Source organism: Corvus hawaiiensis, chromosome 1, assembly GCF_020740725.1.
Source record: "Corvus hawaiiensis isolate bCorHaw1 chromosome 1, bCorHaw1.pri.cur, whole genome shotgun sequence".
Lineage (NCBI taxonomy): Eukaryota > Metazoa > Chordata > Aves > Passeriformes > Corvidae > Corvus > Corvus hawaiiensis.
The window spans coordinates 38,693,967-38,710,171 of NC_063213.1; the positions used below are offsets into that span (position 1 = coordinate 38,693,967).

Consider the following 16,205-nt stretch of genomic DNA (forward strand, 5'->3'; position numbering starts at 1 on the left):
CCTAACACGTTTTACGTCGTGTTTAGCTATCACAACCATGGATATTTTATCTTGTCTATGAACTTTTCAATTTCTGATATTGTCACTTGTAATTTATAGCAACTGTAATTAAAATAATTTCTCTTTGTTTTCCATTTTCTTAATGACTGCCACCCTTGAGTTTTTATGGTAAGATTACTGCCTTCTGTGATTGCAAAGTCATAGTCTTCTGGCCATTTAATAGAGGCTTTATGAGAGCCCCTCTTTTGACGTTCACACCAACTATGTTTTTCCTTTTCAGCTGTCCCTACTGTTTTTCTCAGTTTAGGGAAATTAGCTCTTTTGAAGCAGCAGAAATACATAGTTTTGATTTGGGCTGTCTTTCATTTACCCATGATGAATACAATCAGACCACAATTGCTTGTTCCCAGGCAACTACGAACTCTTAATTTAGTGATATCAACCACTTTTATCTATCACAATGCCGTTCAAATACTTATCTCTTCCAGTGTAGGATATCTATTGGGCTACAAAATTACCTTCTCCAATTGTACATGTTATTAATGGCTTGGTAGAATCCGCTGTTAAGCTACAAAAGGGCTACATTTGTTTCCCTGCAAAGAAGAAAAATTAGGATACTACATGTGAATAAATGTTTAATTCACATGTGAATATTTCACTACTTCCAAACGTCTTTGTCAAACTTTAATCAGGATTGAATTTTAAGGGAAGGCATAAATTTTGGGGGCATTGGTAGTTAATTTTTGGACACTTCCAGACCTTCCTGTGACAACAGCACTCAAAAACAAAGCTTGTTTACCTTTTTCTTTTAAAAGATAGTAATTGGGAGGAAATTTATTTTAAGATGTGGTAATTAGGAGGAAATAAAGGGATGAGAATTAAGAAGGCCTATGTTGTGCTGAACGAGGCAGGTGTCCTGGGACGAACTGGAACGGGGATGCCAGCCACAACGCATCCCTTAAAACTTGGTCTGTTCAGCTTGGAGAAGAGTGGAATGAGGGAGGACCTCCTTGCAGTCTACAGTTTACACGTGGGGGGGAAGCAGAGGGGAAGGCACTGATCTCTTCTATGTGGTGACCAGTGACAGAACCCGAGGCAATGGCCTGAGGCTCTACCAGGGGAGGTTTAGGTCGGATATTAGAAGAAGGTTCTTCACCCAGAGGGTGGTTGGGCATTGGAACAGGCTCCCCAGGGAAGTGGTCACAGCACCAAGCCTGACAGAGTTCAAGAAGCGTTTGGACAATGCTCTTGTGCGCATGGTGTGATTCTTGGGGCGTCCTGGGCCGCGCTAAGAGTTGGACTTGATGGTCCTTGTGGGTCCCTTCTAACTCAGAATCTTCTGTGATTCTGTGAAAATTGCCCTCGGTGGACGGCGATGCTGGCGGGGAACTGGACGAGCCGTTCTCAGGGCTGCCTGCCTGCAGGGGAGCCTCGCAGCCCCGACGAGGGCTTTAAGGCGCCGGGTCAGGCTTTAGAGGCAGCGAAACAAACCCGATATCACGAGCAGCGACTGCCACGCCCCGATTTGGCAGTGAAGGCAGCCCCCGGGCACGAAGCCCCCGAGCATGGCGCTGTACCGCGGCCCGGGGCCCCGCTGGCAGCCGTGGCGAGTCGCCCTGCCCCGCGGGAGGGGCGGCCCGGCGCTGCCGAGGGTATTTATAGCGGCCCCGGCGGCGCGGAGGCTGCGGGCGCGGCAGCGGCCAGGGCACAGCGAGAGCGGCCCCCGCTGCTCTCCGGTCCCAGAGCGACGCCGGGATGGAGGGTAAACGCTGATGGGGCACAGCCGCCTTGTCCCTCTCCTGTCCCCGCTGCGGGCGGAGGGGCTCGGGAGAGGCTGGGAGGAGGGAAGCGGCTCGCTCTCTGCCCCGCTCGGGGCTTGTAACCCTTTCCTCGTCCTGCGGAGGCTCCTGCAGCCTCCCCAACACGGGTATCCCCGGGCTTAGCGAGGAGAGGGGCCTCGGGGCAAGAGGAAGGAGGCAGGGTCGGTTCGCAGCCCAGGTGTACGGCCGCCTGCTGGGGATCTACCTGTAACCTCCTTTTGCTACGGTGCAGCAGTAGCGTAGCCAGGATGGTTTAATAAGGTACAGAGTTTGCAACAGTTGTCATCAAAACGTTGAAGAACAGTATTTTTTGTTGAAATAAGTGATCTTTAAAGAGGGGTACCTTTAAATTAAATTTCTTAATTTTTTTTTTTGTCAGGTATCAGAATATTATAGTGATATATAGCAATATAGTGATTCGCTTTGGAATAAAAGGTTTCTGTAAGGGAGAAGTTAATCCTGTTTTATAAATGCATTATCAAGTTCTTTACCCGCATGAAGAGGAAGACCTTGCAGCATTAATGAAAAGATAACTGTATTCTTATGAAAGTTGGGACTGTGGATGAACTATGGCTAATACAATAATGACACTGCTGGAGGAGCTTAGAAAATGCAGAGATTAAATTTGCAAGGTTGAGAAAGAAGGAAGTCCTTGGTCTTGTGAATGGAAGCTGATTGCTAAGTCAGAAAATAGTAAAAGTGTTTGCAGATGGCTCTCCCCCTCTCCCACAAGATCAATATTCTTGATAAGAATTTCTTCACTTATCTCAACTTGTGAATCTCTTATAAAAACTGTCAAAAAAGACTTGAGGCCAAATAAGTGTCTTTTATATTTTACCCTAAACATGGATTAAACAGTGAAAAAGCTTTTATTCCCAGGTTGAGAAGTCTCCTCTTACATCCATGGGTGAACCAAATTATTAGCACTATATTGTTCAAAAAGTCTCTGAACAAAATCATATATTTGAAAGAAAACTCCAGAAACTTAATATTTTACAAACAGTGGATCCCTTTTGCTTTATTTGATGTAAATTGAATGAGCATTGTAAATTTATATGATAGTTCTGGTGTGTAGTAAATATGTTCTGGTGCCCATAGTAGTTTAAGGCTGTACTGTAAGGACAGCTGTACTACGTGAGTAGCAGGGGAAGTACTGTATGAGTGGCAGCAGCTCCAAAAGTCATTTGCCTCAGATGCAGCTTATATTTATATCCTCTGCCAAAACAACACCAAAGATATGCTGCCAGCAGTCACCAAGACTGAGATCTGGGTGGTTTAGGTGGGTTGTAGTGTTCTTGTTCTAATATTGCCTGTTGTACTCTACCAAAAGCTCTAATTTTCTTCCTAATTTCCTCCCCAAACCAATGTAAAACAGAATGTGTCTAATGGTAATGTGATCTCCACCCTTGTTGCTGTGGGTTTTCTAGTCCCTCTACGTTATTCATGAGTAGCATCTGTTATTTCTCTGCACTTTCCCTCTCATGAGGAGTTCTTTACTCTCACAGACCACTCTCCTTTTACTTTGGTGATTTGCTGTGTTTTCTGCTAGGTTCTGTCTGGTGAATGAGCTTCACTTAAGTGGGATGGTGAATGAAGTTAGGCTGTGTTGTAGCCTTCTCTATAAGCTCAAGTTATTGTAGAGATTTGGCTCTGTGGTTCTTGAGGTTGTACAATTTTGCCTGCTGAAATAGCTCTTCTTTTTATTTTTTTTTATAAGCAAATGTGAGTCCATTGTTAAAACCAAACCTTCTGGGCTGATGGGTGCAGTTCTCCTTTCAGTAGTGATATTTTGTGCTCTTAGCTTTTAAAGTTTTATTGTAAAGCATCTGGGAGAGAGACTGAAGGCACCTGCCTGTTGCAGCACTAGCATTGTGTTTCCTTTGCACAGCTGGAGCAGCTGGCAAAGTGGGCACAGTTGGAGTGGAGACTTGGATGTGCAGAGAGTTAACACTTGCAGTAGCTGCTGTGGTGAGCACAGTGGGAGCACTCTGAGGGGTGACGCTCTGGGTTCTTTTCCTCGTTCTTTTTTTGTTTTTTTTTTTTTCCTTTTCATTTTTAACCCCCCTCAATATATCTGTAAGTGACCACTTGAATTTCATCTTGCTGATTGCTAGTTGAGCCTAATTTCTCTCAGACATCACCACTGTCCACAAGGGAAGCCTTAATGACTGTGCAGGCATGAGTAACAGTATTTTTTTTTTGGCTATGCTTCTATTCACACAAAAGACAGCAAAATCCCATTAATGAGAGGAGGCCAAGTTATAAATTCCTACTCCTAGCTGCAGAAAGGGATCTTCATTGCATATATATTTCATTCATTTGGCATCAGGGTGGTTTTCCAAGGTTGATTTGGCATGGAAAAAGCCTGGCAAATTCTGTATTTGGAGAAAAAAAATAGATAAGCTGTTTCCTTGTGGGGCAAAAGTCTGAGTGTATTAAGCAGAGTTTCAAGCAGGTTGCTAGCTCATCAATACAACGGAGTCAGAGCTGGCAATCACAAGAGGAAGGGAGCAGCCAGAATTTGTGCAGTATGCTGCTTTTTAACCTCTGAATTGCTGGTGGCTCCATGTGTATATGGTATGAATGGGGAGTTACATGGCTTTATGCCACCAGCAGATTGGAGAGGTGAGTTGGCAAACATTTCATGTGAGGTGTTGCCATGTTGCCATCTCAAACAGCTGTAATGTGAAGCGTGGTTAAATGCCCTGGAAATTAGGGTGACTTTAGGGTGCTGGTAATATGACACTCAGGTTAGTATTTTGGTCAGAGCAGGAGGATACTATCTCTCCTGTGTCTTAAAGTCTGATCTGATAAAAGAGGTACTAGGATCTTTGCTAATATCACTTCATCAGAGGAAGAGAGACATCGTTTTGCAAGAAATGAAGCTTGCCTCAAATAAAACCATTCTGTTTAAATGCATTCATGGTGCTTTAAAATTAATAAGAATTTTCTTGGCAGTTAATGAACATTTAGTGAAGAAGCTTAATTTGACATTTGAAAAGTTCAATAAATAATTTTTCTTTCTTGATTAAGGCATCTTTTAAACTGTCACTTATACAACCAGGAATTGTCACTTTTTAATGCATTAGGAGATCTTGTTACATACTGATTCAGCTATTATTGCCTATTAAACAGTTTAGATTTTGTGTGCCTTAATTTCCCTGCTCTTGACTATTTTAAGCTGCCTGCTTCTTTAAAGATCATTTATATTTGCATAAGCATTTATTACATATTCAACACAGAAAAAATGGACACATTGACATACATGTCTTTGTATTTCTGACTTGCTTCCACTCTGTGATCCAATTTGGGATAGTTTTTTATGCTCACCCCATATGTTTATGGAAACTACCTCTCCAAGCTTTGCAAAAATCAGAAGTTGAACTTCTTATGGCATCTTTTGCTTTGTCTCATGTCACAAACTGCAGAGGTTGTAGGAGGTAGTTGTTGGTAAAGCATTGAGAAGTCAAGGATACTGAGCAGGACGTGGCTAAATTTGGGCCATTTCTCCCCCCCCTTTTTTTTGTTCTCCCATCTGTGCACACAAGTAATCTAATCTTATTTTAGCATTACTGGGGTTTATACATGTGCAATGAGGGAATAATTAATTGAAAAGGCAAATTGTTGTTGCTTTGTGGCATGTCAGTAGTGGTTGTTTCTGTTGATAATTACCGTCAGGCCTTGTCCAAGGGTAATAAAAGATGTCTTTTACCTGATTCAAATGTATGTATGTCAATCTCTGTTACCATTTCTTGAATATATGCGATCTTTATTTTTTTTAATGAAAAGCCTGTCAAGCATCAGCAAATAGAATTGTCTTTTAAAGTAAAAGTCACTGGACCAGAAGCTTTTCAGTGCCATGAATGTGGTGAGAAAGGTGGTTCTTAGTGACCAAGGTCTTTTGTCAGCAAAGTAGCAATGACTCTACAAAGTAGTTGGTTAAATCTAGAAAATTTGGAAGAGCTTGTGGCTCTAAAGCTTAGCTATCTCTGCCCTTTGTCACATCTCATCTTATGTATGCTGAAAAACCTTTTAAATATGATCTTATCCATTGGCAAATGTCAGGGTTTCAACAGGAAAGATTGTCTTTAAGTGGCTTGGCATCCCTCTGCTGGTTAGACTGTAAGACAGCTTGCAGTGTCTCATTAAGCTGCTTAAACTAATTTTTCTCAAGCAACCCTACTCCATTGTTCGGGGATTATTGAGCCCTCTTTGGGGCCAATATGTCATGTTAAAAAGCTCTGGCACCAGCCTGAAGAGGAAAGAGCAAGTGACAAATGCTGTATGTGCCTGGTATTTGGTTGCAGTGCTAATGCTGAGGTCAAATGACTGATTTCAGTCTTGGCAAAGTCAAAAAAACCAACCAACCAAACCCCAAACAAAATTAGGTATCAATTTCCTGCCTTCAGTAGAGGGAAAATGGAAGACCTGAGTGCAATCAGACTACAAGGTGGTATGGGGGCTCTGTTTGGGTGTCTTTCAGCTGCCTTGCTGGGATCACAGTCTCATTGCTGAGCCCTCGCATGCACAGTAGGATCAGATCTGTTCTCTCACCAGGCACCATCCAGACTGATGCTCTAGTAAAGGACTGCTAGTGTCTTCTGCTGGCACCTGCCAGTGCCATGCAGCAGCCTGGCCTCTTGCAGCTCAGGAGTGGTTTCCCAAATCAGGTAGTAAACCCAAGGCAGGCACAACCTGAAGTGGTGTGTCCAGAGCCCCGCTGGGTGCCTCCTCTGGGTGACCAATCTCTGCTGATGTTACCAGCAGCATTATAATAGCCTGGGCAAGGCAACTTGCTACATTTTGAAAGCATTGAGCTGCTTTAAACCACTTCTACATTGAACTGATAGGCTAATAAATTATGAATATCTATTAGGAACTAGTTCAGAGAACCTAGTGGGCTGGAAAGTTACATCCTGATTAGCTATGCACCAGCTTCCTCATGTTAGTAAATAAGGGTGTATCTCAGAGTTATGTTGTAGACATGAGTTACAGCAATTGGAAATCCTTTGCAGGAAGCAGAAAATATGGAAGTGTTTATGATATGAAAAACTGAGAGGAAAAGACTTGTTTTGACAGTAACTTGAATGTAGAGGTAAAACTTTCTAAAATGAAATTTAGACTTTTCATCTATTTCTACATTTTAACTTGCATCGAATCCCAAAAACCTCAGTTTTAGTAAATTACTGCCTGCTTAGTTGATTTTTGAAAGACTGGAGCTAAAAATTGATTTTATATTATGATAAAAAATATAGTTCTTGCATGAAATTGCAGGCTGTCAGGAACCCTTTTAAAACAAGTTGCAGAACTTCCATTTGAAAAAAACCCCGACTATTTGTGTTTTCATTTCACCTTTTCTTTCCATTGGGAACTAGAAAAATCTTGGGGATTCTGTATGTTCTATGTGGGTCACACCTATATTCATCATTTCTGTCTGAACTCGGCCTCCTGAAGTTAACTTTGCTATCCCATGCACAGTACCGTTGACTGACTTGGATGTTGCAGATTCAGTCACTTTCCCACAGAAAAAGGAACATTCATTAGATGTTCATCATCAATACACAACTTTTGATTAAATAAAAGGAGTTTTGTTTCTCAGATAGTTCCTACACTCTTAGCAGGTGTTAAGAGTTATAACGTTGTGAGCCGAAAGGATCTCATTGGGGTCAGGGAGTTGGGATTTCCATTTCATAGTTGGCATTTGCTGTTTCTCAGTTTTGCATCAAGGTAAATTCTGATTCTCCACAGCCTTTCTTCCTAATTGGAAATGTTACAGCATGAATCATTCCTGCAGTTACTTGGTTAGGGCATTGCAGAGTTGTTACGAAAAATTAAGTTCAATTCCTGAGATTTGGCTGCATAAAGATGTCTGAATATTTTTTTAACTATTTGCCTGATTTTTTTTTTTTTTTTTTTTAAGCAAATCCTGCCTAGGGCAGCACAATATGGCATGTGAGCATTCAACTCAAAAGGGTGCCCCCTCAGAACTCTGGAAATACCTCTGAAAGCAGGACCTCTGTCCTAGTGTGGACCTCACATTCCCTGTCAGATATTCATTGCTGGGTCTCCTCTCCTCATTTCATTCTCCCAACCCTTCCTTTAGGAAAGGCAAATTCAGGTGTGGGATGGAGAATAGGACCCATTTGTTGTGGTGTTGCCGTTCAGTGCTAGCAGTGTGCTCAATGAGTCTATTCAGGGGTTTTGGAGCCCAGACACAAGCACTTTTGTTTTGGTTAGGTCCTGCTCTATAAAGGTCACATTTGCCTTTTCACAGTCAGAGGATTCCCATGTGGGGGTGGCTGTTGCAGACCATCTGAGGGGAAGCACCCAGCTTGTTCTCTATCCACAGGCCTGCTCCATAAACCAGCAAAACAAGAATATGTAATATAGGGGGAATTGTGTAAGCCCTACCATACTCATGCCTACTTATTTTTCTTTCATATGGATAGCTTTTCCAGGACAACAAGTCATTTCATATACTGGATTTTAAGAAAACTACATTTCCTTGGCAACAGGCCTGGGAAATCAGTTTAGGAAGAAACAATGTATTTTTGCCTTAAGACCGGAGTGGCTTTACTTTATTCATAACAACAGAAAGCAGTGATTAAAGAAAAAATAAGTGTCTTTAAAGATTATTTATACCAAGGGACTCAAACAGCTGCATAGTGTGGGACAAGTATGTGTTTTAATGCTTTGATACATGATATGGTACCACAGTAATTCGTTAAACAGGTTGGTGTGGAGTCTTAATGCTGAAGGCACTTGTTTTCTTTTGCTGGACACACTGAAAGAAGACCAACGACTAGATCATATAGAATGAGAAATTTAATTTTTTTTTCTGATTAATGCTGGCAATGACTACTGCATTTGTTACAAAGCAGAAATAGGCCTTTGGTCAAAGCCAGCTTTTTGCATTCCCTTGAATAGTCAGTGGTGCTAATGCAGTATAAACTGAACAGGATTTGGCTCTGGAATTCAAGCACAAGCTACTCTTTCACAACAAACCCCTTCTGTTTCCTCATTTGCCTTGTGAGCAGTAAATCTTTCTGGTCATTTCACGCTACTCTCCCAAATATTGTTAGAATGGGCCAAGTACAATGCTTCAGTTGCTTTTTGTAGTGCAAGGATTTAGCAGTCAAATACGGAAACACAGATGAAGCTTTTAAAATATATGGTACTACTTATATACAGATATAGAAACATCTGAAAAAATGTTTATTTTTTTCTGTACATTATTCCAACTCCAATTAATTTATGTTTGCTGCTGGGAAAATAATATTGATCATAAAAATGAAATGCTGGTTGGAAACCCTTAGGCTTCTGTAATAGAATATTTCTTCCAGGATGAAATATTAGAATTATGAGCTTGACTTTGCTGCTGCTGAAGCCAGTGGCTGAATGCCCAATTGCCTTCGACTGGAGCAGGATTGAATCTTCTCTTTTGCTGAAGGATGTCTTAAACAGTAATTCTTAATCTCTGTGTTAAAGCTCTTCCATTTGCTAAATTTTTAGTTCTTTTTGAAGCCTGGAGCCATTTGGCTGAAGTTGTATTTGATGTATTTTCTGGAAGTCTGTTTTCTGAGTCTGCTTCAGAATGTGTTTCTGTATTCTCAAATAGGAAAGAACATATTTATTATAGCCACATCTCTAGATGATTTCCCTATCATATTTGAAAACAAAAGAGGTACGTGTGGCAAGATGCTGTTTCTATGAAGTGGGCTTTCCCACTTCAAAGAAAATGATGTTCCATCAGTGCAATCAGGTGCGTTTGAGACAGATATGTAAAAGGCACAAATTTTTTTAATGGAAAATAGTGTCATGAGCATTTGATGAGTGATTTTATTTTTTTCTTAAGAGACAATGTATCATCAGCATACTGTGTGTTTCTTAGCTTGGACGCTGAGCTCTGAGAATGTATTAAAGGCATCTATTTAACTGTGACATAGAAAGTGAACCTGGAATATTTCTGGAGGTTCATCTATCTAAAGCGTAATGAATTGGTCATTGGTCTCTTTTAAAAAATGTGATAAAAGAGAAAATGTTGTGGAATTTCAGAGGTTTATCACCTACTTAGTCTTCTTCTTCAGGGTTTTACTGCAACCAAGAGGAAGCACATTAATTTTTTGATAAAGACGAGTGTGGTCATCTCATAAGAACTCCAGGATTCAGACAGTTTTGAGTAGAAGATTAAGTATCATCAATTGCAGAAAGATCATGAGGGATGAGAAGAGTGTATGTATCCAGTAGTGGTTTCCAAAACCTGAAGACTACCTCAGAAAAATGTGTGTGCTTGGGGTTTGAGTTAGTGTCTGATTGTGAAAGAATTGTTTCTGCTAATTTCAAGTAATGAGCTTATGGTATATTCCAAGGCAGAATTGCAACAAATTCAGATTGAAATTATAAGTGATAACCAAAAAAATATTGAGGAAATGGTAAGTAATTGCAAGGAATATTATTCCGTGAAATATGGGCAAAGTTACGAACTCTTTGCTGGAGCTTTACAGAGGTAAAATGATGTTTAAATGAAGGCTGTCTTCCATCTCTTCCTTCTAATCTCTCTGCTTTGCCTTTCTTTCATAGACTGTGCCCAGGTTCCAAAACAGATGTGGGGACTAGGGGTAGAAAATCACCCATTTTCCAGAGCATATCTTCTTCCTCAGGATCCACAAAGCATCCTAGGGAGACTGTAAAACTGTGTGTAGAGGTGAACAGACCTGCTTCAAATAGAAAGCTGTTAGACCTATGACTCAGTTCCCTAAAGACCTGGTAGAAAAAGTAATGTAAAGTTCTGCTTTTGCAGAATTCCTGTAAAACGATCATTGTAAAGTCATGGAAATACTAGAATCCTATCTCTGTTCAAAAGTGACAGGAATAGGGCTAAGGGAGTTACCAATAGAAGCCCTTTTCACAACTCTGCTTCTAGCAGACACCTGAGAGTTGAAGAACAAAAAACCCCAAACCAATCAACCAAACAATAACAACAATACCCCAAACAAACAACAACAACAAAGTGTTAAAGAATGAGTGAGTTCTCTTGCTCTACCATCTGTTCTGCTTGTAACCAAAGGAAGTATCAATAACTGTGCTCTGCAATAGATATTAATCTCCCACATAGTTTTTTTTTTTAGATCTTGTTCTCTTTTTCATAGAAACAAAACACCTTTGATATACGTGGAGATCATAGACTCTCCAGGTGATGCTAAGGTTGAAATTCTTTTCTTCTGTTTATGTTAAACTCTGAACAGTACTTAAGGCAGCTATTTATGCATCAAATAACGAAGTCTCAACACAAAATTAGTCTCTGTTTTCTCTGCCCAAAGCCCTGATGCCTTCCATTTCCTGGTAATACCCAGGGGTTTTAAGTCTTGTAAAGCTGATCTACTAGCTTGTGTTTCCAGAGATAAACATCTAAGACTTTTTCAAAGCTGAAGTTTCTTTACAGTGCCTCTGCTGTGGTGTGCTGGAAAGCATGATGAGAATTGATATTTTTGATGCCTGTGATTTTCCCTCTTTGCCTGTTGAAGATTTAATACTGTTTGCCTGCTTGTTTTCCATCTGTCCCATAAGAACATTTATGCCTTTCCTGTAACAATGTGCTGAAGCCTACTCTGTTCAGGAAAATTTAATATACTGCCCATTTGGATTAAAAAGAGGAGTAATTTCAGAAATGCATGGAAGAGGGGGGTGGGGTATGTCATTTTTGTTGGCAGCATTATGGGAAGTGTGAGGTCCCATCTCATGTTAGAATTTTATCTTGTTTGTCATATCTCTCCTGATAAATCAAAGTGAACTGAATAGCTTCTCTGAGTCACCAGAAAATAAAAGCTCTTGGGATTAGCAGGGTTTCTTTCAATCAATGGACCTTGAAGTGATGCACATTTCTAAAGAGCATTGTTGTTGTTCTATGTCCTCCTGTGCATGAGGAGCTGTAATTATGATAAGCATGATGAATGTTTCAGACTACAGTGACTGGCAGTCTTCTGGAAATTCAGTTGTTTGTTTAGACCTGTGAAAGAGGCACCTGTCTTCTCTACTTTGTAAGTGGAGCAAAACGTAAAGCAGTAAGATGAAGTTGTTTTGGGCATAGAACTTTTTCCACACACTCCAGCCTTGCACCATCCTCACTGTAAGTGAAGACGACCCATGGTGGCAGTGCTGCCTGGCTTTATGGATCTCAGCTATTCTAAAGCAAGATCAGTGAACAGATACTTCCTGTAACCCAGATAATTTGGCTACAGTAGTTACTGCTTCTCCTTTCACCGTGATACTGTTTCAAATATCTATTCCCTTGATATCTCCAAATGTCTCAATTTCATCTTCATCCTCATGTTGATGAAAACTGGAGTCCTGATCTTGCCATATATCAATACATGAAAGGGATACATAGTTGTCACTGTTGGCCAGTGTCTTATAAGCATCTTGGGTGTGCTCTCAGGGGAAATGTAAAGGAGGAAGTGAAAATGTGTTCATGGAACGCATCAGGAGAGTACGTCTCCTGGGTAGAGGTGGGGGAGGGGAAAGAGATTGTCACTGGAGAAGGGAATAAACAAGATAATCTGCCCAGCAGATTATTGTAATTAGTGACTGAGGCCACTTCATAGTGTAAGGGCAGAAAGAAGTACAGGTATGTGACATCGAAAGGTTTTATGTTCATGGAGTGTGGGTCAGTGAAGCACTCTGCAAAGAATGCAGAAGACTCAGAGCAAGAGGACTGGCTGGTGGGAAGGAGCAGCAGAAAGATACGGGAAATACAGCTGAAAATTATTTCATGAAATAGAGGGAGCAGAGGGATGGCTTGTGGAGGGAAACATTTTCAGCTAATAAAAATGCCCATTATCTTCCGCTGCATTTCTATTTATCCAGCTGTAACATGTTCTAAGCCAGAACTGTATTTTCCTCTGTGTTTGGAAGGTCCCTTGCATGCTTTTGTATGCTAGAGAAAGCAGTAGATACAAGTAGGCTATTATTGCCTGCAGAATAACAGTCTATGTTTGAAGTAATGCCTTGTTTTTTGGTCTGTAAAGATTCTTCCACCAAAATCAAAGATTTTTGTACATGTAAAAAGTCCATGTGAGATTTCTTAAGTTGACTGAATCTTCAGCAGTGAAAGAATATTTTTTTAGTTTATTATTTAGTTATCCTTGCTTTAATGATGAATTATTTTTCTTACAGTTGGTGTTTGCAAGCAGGAGATGCTCCAGAAGAGGAATGCTGTTTTGGTGGATGGGGTCATTTTGAATGGTCCAATAATGGACTCAAAAGCAGGAGAGAAGTTTGTGGAAGAGGCCTGTAAGATTATAATGGAAGACGTTGTCCAGAAAGCAGATGATGTAACAGAAAAGGTAAAACCATAGAGTGTTGTTGAGAATTTGTAGTGAAGATAATGAACAATCAATCAATTTTTTAAAAGCTGTATTTTATTGCACTCTAAGTAGCCTGAAAATTGCTTCTAGTCTGTGCCTGGCTCCAAATAAAAAGACAGCCTTACAAATTAATGAAGAATATATTATAAAACTTTCCAATAACATAATTAGCATACATATCTGCCAGAAAATGATGGTGGTTTTTTTTATCTCGGAATAAAAAGGTCATTTCCATTGAGATCACAAATGGCTGTAGTGTTTTTCATGCTTGGGGTGGGGTGGGGTTGGGTTATTTGCTCCTCAGGGGCACCGGTGTTGGAGAAGGAAGAAAGTACCTTGCACGGTACCACTGTGAAAGGACAACATTATAAAGATTGCTGTGGGTCCTGCAGAACCTGCTTAAGAGGCTGTATGGGAAGAGGTCCTGAAAATAAATCATGCTTGCCTTTAGGCGTGCACTGCTTGCTCCCACCCCTTGGCAGAACGGTATCTGGAAATGCGGTGATTACAAATCCTTAGCTAAGGACAGAATTTGAGCTGCAGGCCTCTTTCTTTTCTGCCTTTCAGCATTTCCCACTCTAATGTTTATGGTTGAGCATTACCCAAGATCTGATAAAACCAACATCCCATGAGGCCAGTTTACGGGATATATGTTCTGGCGGCATGCTGTCCTGCCATGGGAAGTTTTGTGAAAGCAGTGCTGAACGGGGTGATTACCTTGTACCTCTATAACCTCTTGCTCCTGGCTAAGCTGTTCACTGATGGTGTCTGCCCTACTCCCCATCACTAGGTCTGTGAATGGCAAGCCCCCGAAATGCTTAAGCAGATTCTTGACCTGGAAATGAGGGACACCGGAGAATGCCACCAGAAGATCCTGCAGCTCTGCCGTGATGTTATAAAATACAGCGTCAAAACCAGTAGGAATGGGATTTTAAGCACAGTTGTTCTGCATGCTAACTTAGAAATGTTTACAAAGCTCTGTCACCTTTCAGGGAACTGGGAGTGTGAATGTTTGTTTCCCTCCTGCCTATACAAGTATGCAAACAGTTGTTTGATGGAATTTTGGTCACTATAGGTTTGACTAAAATATGTAATAATGGCAAACTAATCAAAAAGTAACAAATGTAATGCCATTAGCATTAACAGTACATTCTGTCACTTTGAAGTCTTGAGAAAGTCATCTAGACAAATGATATAAAAATCTAGCAAAATAGGCAGGAGAAGGACCTTAATGTGTGATTTCCTGGTGTCTGAGTGATGAGATTTGGAGCCACCATCATTGCCCTCATATGTTCTTAGTGATGAGTACTCTCCATTTATTATTTTTCTATTTGAGCAATAGTCTCTTAGGGTGTTAATTTGCTGATAGGCAGTGGTTCCTGTTCCAGAAACCATGAGAAGAGAGCCTGCAGTGTTTCAGAGATAGTACACCACAGCTCTGCGGGATTAGTTCTCTACAGCTAACCTTTCTGCAGCGTGTGCAGGGTAATTCAATCTTGGTGAAAAGGGGTGAACAACATCTGTTCAGGAAATAGCACTGTGAATCAGTAGCTCAGGATTTCAAATGTTGTATGGCTTAGGCTGTACTTTGGTAAGTAAGAAAGACATTTGATACAGTTAGTCGAGCATTTCCAGGCTGTATTGCCTGCTAAAATCACTGTTGCTGTGGAGAAAAACTGTGAAATAATTTTGAGAGGGGACTCATGCCTTTGAAAACCATAGAAGTGTAGTGATATTCATCTGCAGGGGGAGTGTATTAATAATATGCAGATATAATTACTGAGTTACTGGAAGGTGTTCTGTTTATCTTACTTTTGCAAATTGCCTTTGGATTATAATTTGTTATACTATGTCGCCTTAGAAAGGATGTCGTATATAAAAATATGCTGTGCAAATAGTCTTTTATTTAAATATAGACATTTATTGAAGTCCCAGATATAATATAAATGGAGCCATACTGTTCACCTGGTTTTGCAAGTAAAAATGCTGTGCTATGGATTAAAATTTAGGTGGTGATCCCTCTGTTGAACTGTGTTGTTTTTATAGGAAGCAATAGGATAGAATTTTGTCAAAATTAGTTATATCTCAGTGTTTCAAGGCAGGTAAACAAATTCTATTAGCTTCTCATTCATTTTAATTGTGCAGCAAAATTTTCCAAGCTGTTAGACTGCCTCTTTCTCTCTGTATTGAGACTTTGGTGGGAGAAAAGGCACAGCTGCCTGGGATCAGCAGGTTCCTGTATTCTACTGCTTACCAAAATTTGGCTGAGCATCATCTGTGGCCTCTCAAACCCACTGTTTAAAGTCACTATGTATACTCAGTTGTCAATCCCTTTTAATTTTTGATTTATAAAACTTGTGAACAGCTCATATTCATCCTGTGCACCACTTGCATTTCCCAAGCCACATTTTGATGTTTGAAAGTGCTTATTAAATTTATTTTCAAAGGAATGTCTAACTTAAGGAAAGGACAGTAAATCCAGAGAATACTGAGAGAATGGAGTGAATTGTGGTTTGCAATGATCAGCATTCAGCTAAGAGGGACTGTAATGTATTCTCTTTTCTGGTGTATCCTGTCACTTGCTTTTCATCTGTATTTTCAGATCATCCAAGATTTTTCAATCAGCTGTATGCTGGAATAGATTATTACTCATTAGTGGCCCGTTTCATTACGGAAGCGCTGAACCCCAGTGTGTAAGTGTGGTTCTTTGTCCTCTTGATGATGAATTAGCATGCTTTTTGGAATAACAGCTTTTTTTTTGCTTTCTTTCTTCTGATTTCTGTTCTCAGTGTTACAGAAGAGGTAAGAATTGTGCAAGACCTTGGGAGAAAAAACAGGCTGGTTCAGATTGGCTGAAGATGGGGTTTAAGAGGAGAGATTTTTTTTTTTCAATGCTATTAAACCTAGACTTTTATTTAGTACATAAAAATGAATTAGTCTTAACTTAGTTGTTCATTCCTTTGAGGCATTCTGCACAGAGTTGAATGCAGATGGTTACCTGTCTACTGTTTACTTGCAGATG

At 40.4% G+C, this 16,205-nt stretch overlaps 1 protein-coding gene across 5 annotated transcripts in view; it reads left to right on the forward strand.

The window, feature by feature from the left end:
* The first annotated feature begins 1,680 nt into the window (after positions 1-1,680).
* The window catches only part of GADL1 (glutamate decarboxylase like 1), an 83,479-nt gene continuing 68,954 nt past the window's right edge, over positions 1,681-16,205 (forward strand). Inside the window, exons 1-4 of one of the 5 annotated variants that reach the window (XM_048301406.1) lie at positions 1,681-1,762; positions 12,993-13,162; positions 13,974-14,100; positions 15,786-15,876. In XM_048301406.1, the coding sequence (XP_048157363.1) occupies positions 1,756-1,762; positions 12,993-13,162; positions 13,974-14,100; positions 15,786-15,876 (395 nt within the window). In that variant the 5' untranslated portion in view covers positions 1,681-1,755. Of the gene's footprint in view, positions 1,763-1,910; positions 2,082-3,734; positions 3,789-9,907; positions 10,103-12,992; positions 13,163-13,973; positions 14,101-15,785; positions 15,877-16,205 lie in introns of those variants that run through there. The other 4 variants (XM_048301426.1, XM_048301430.1, XM_048301416.1 and 1 more) reach the window with 4 other exon arrangements.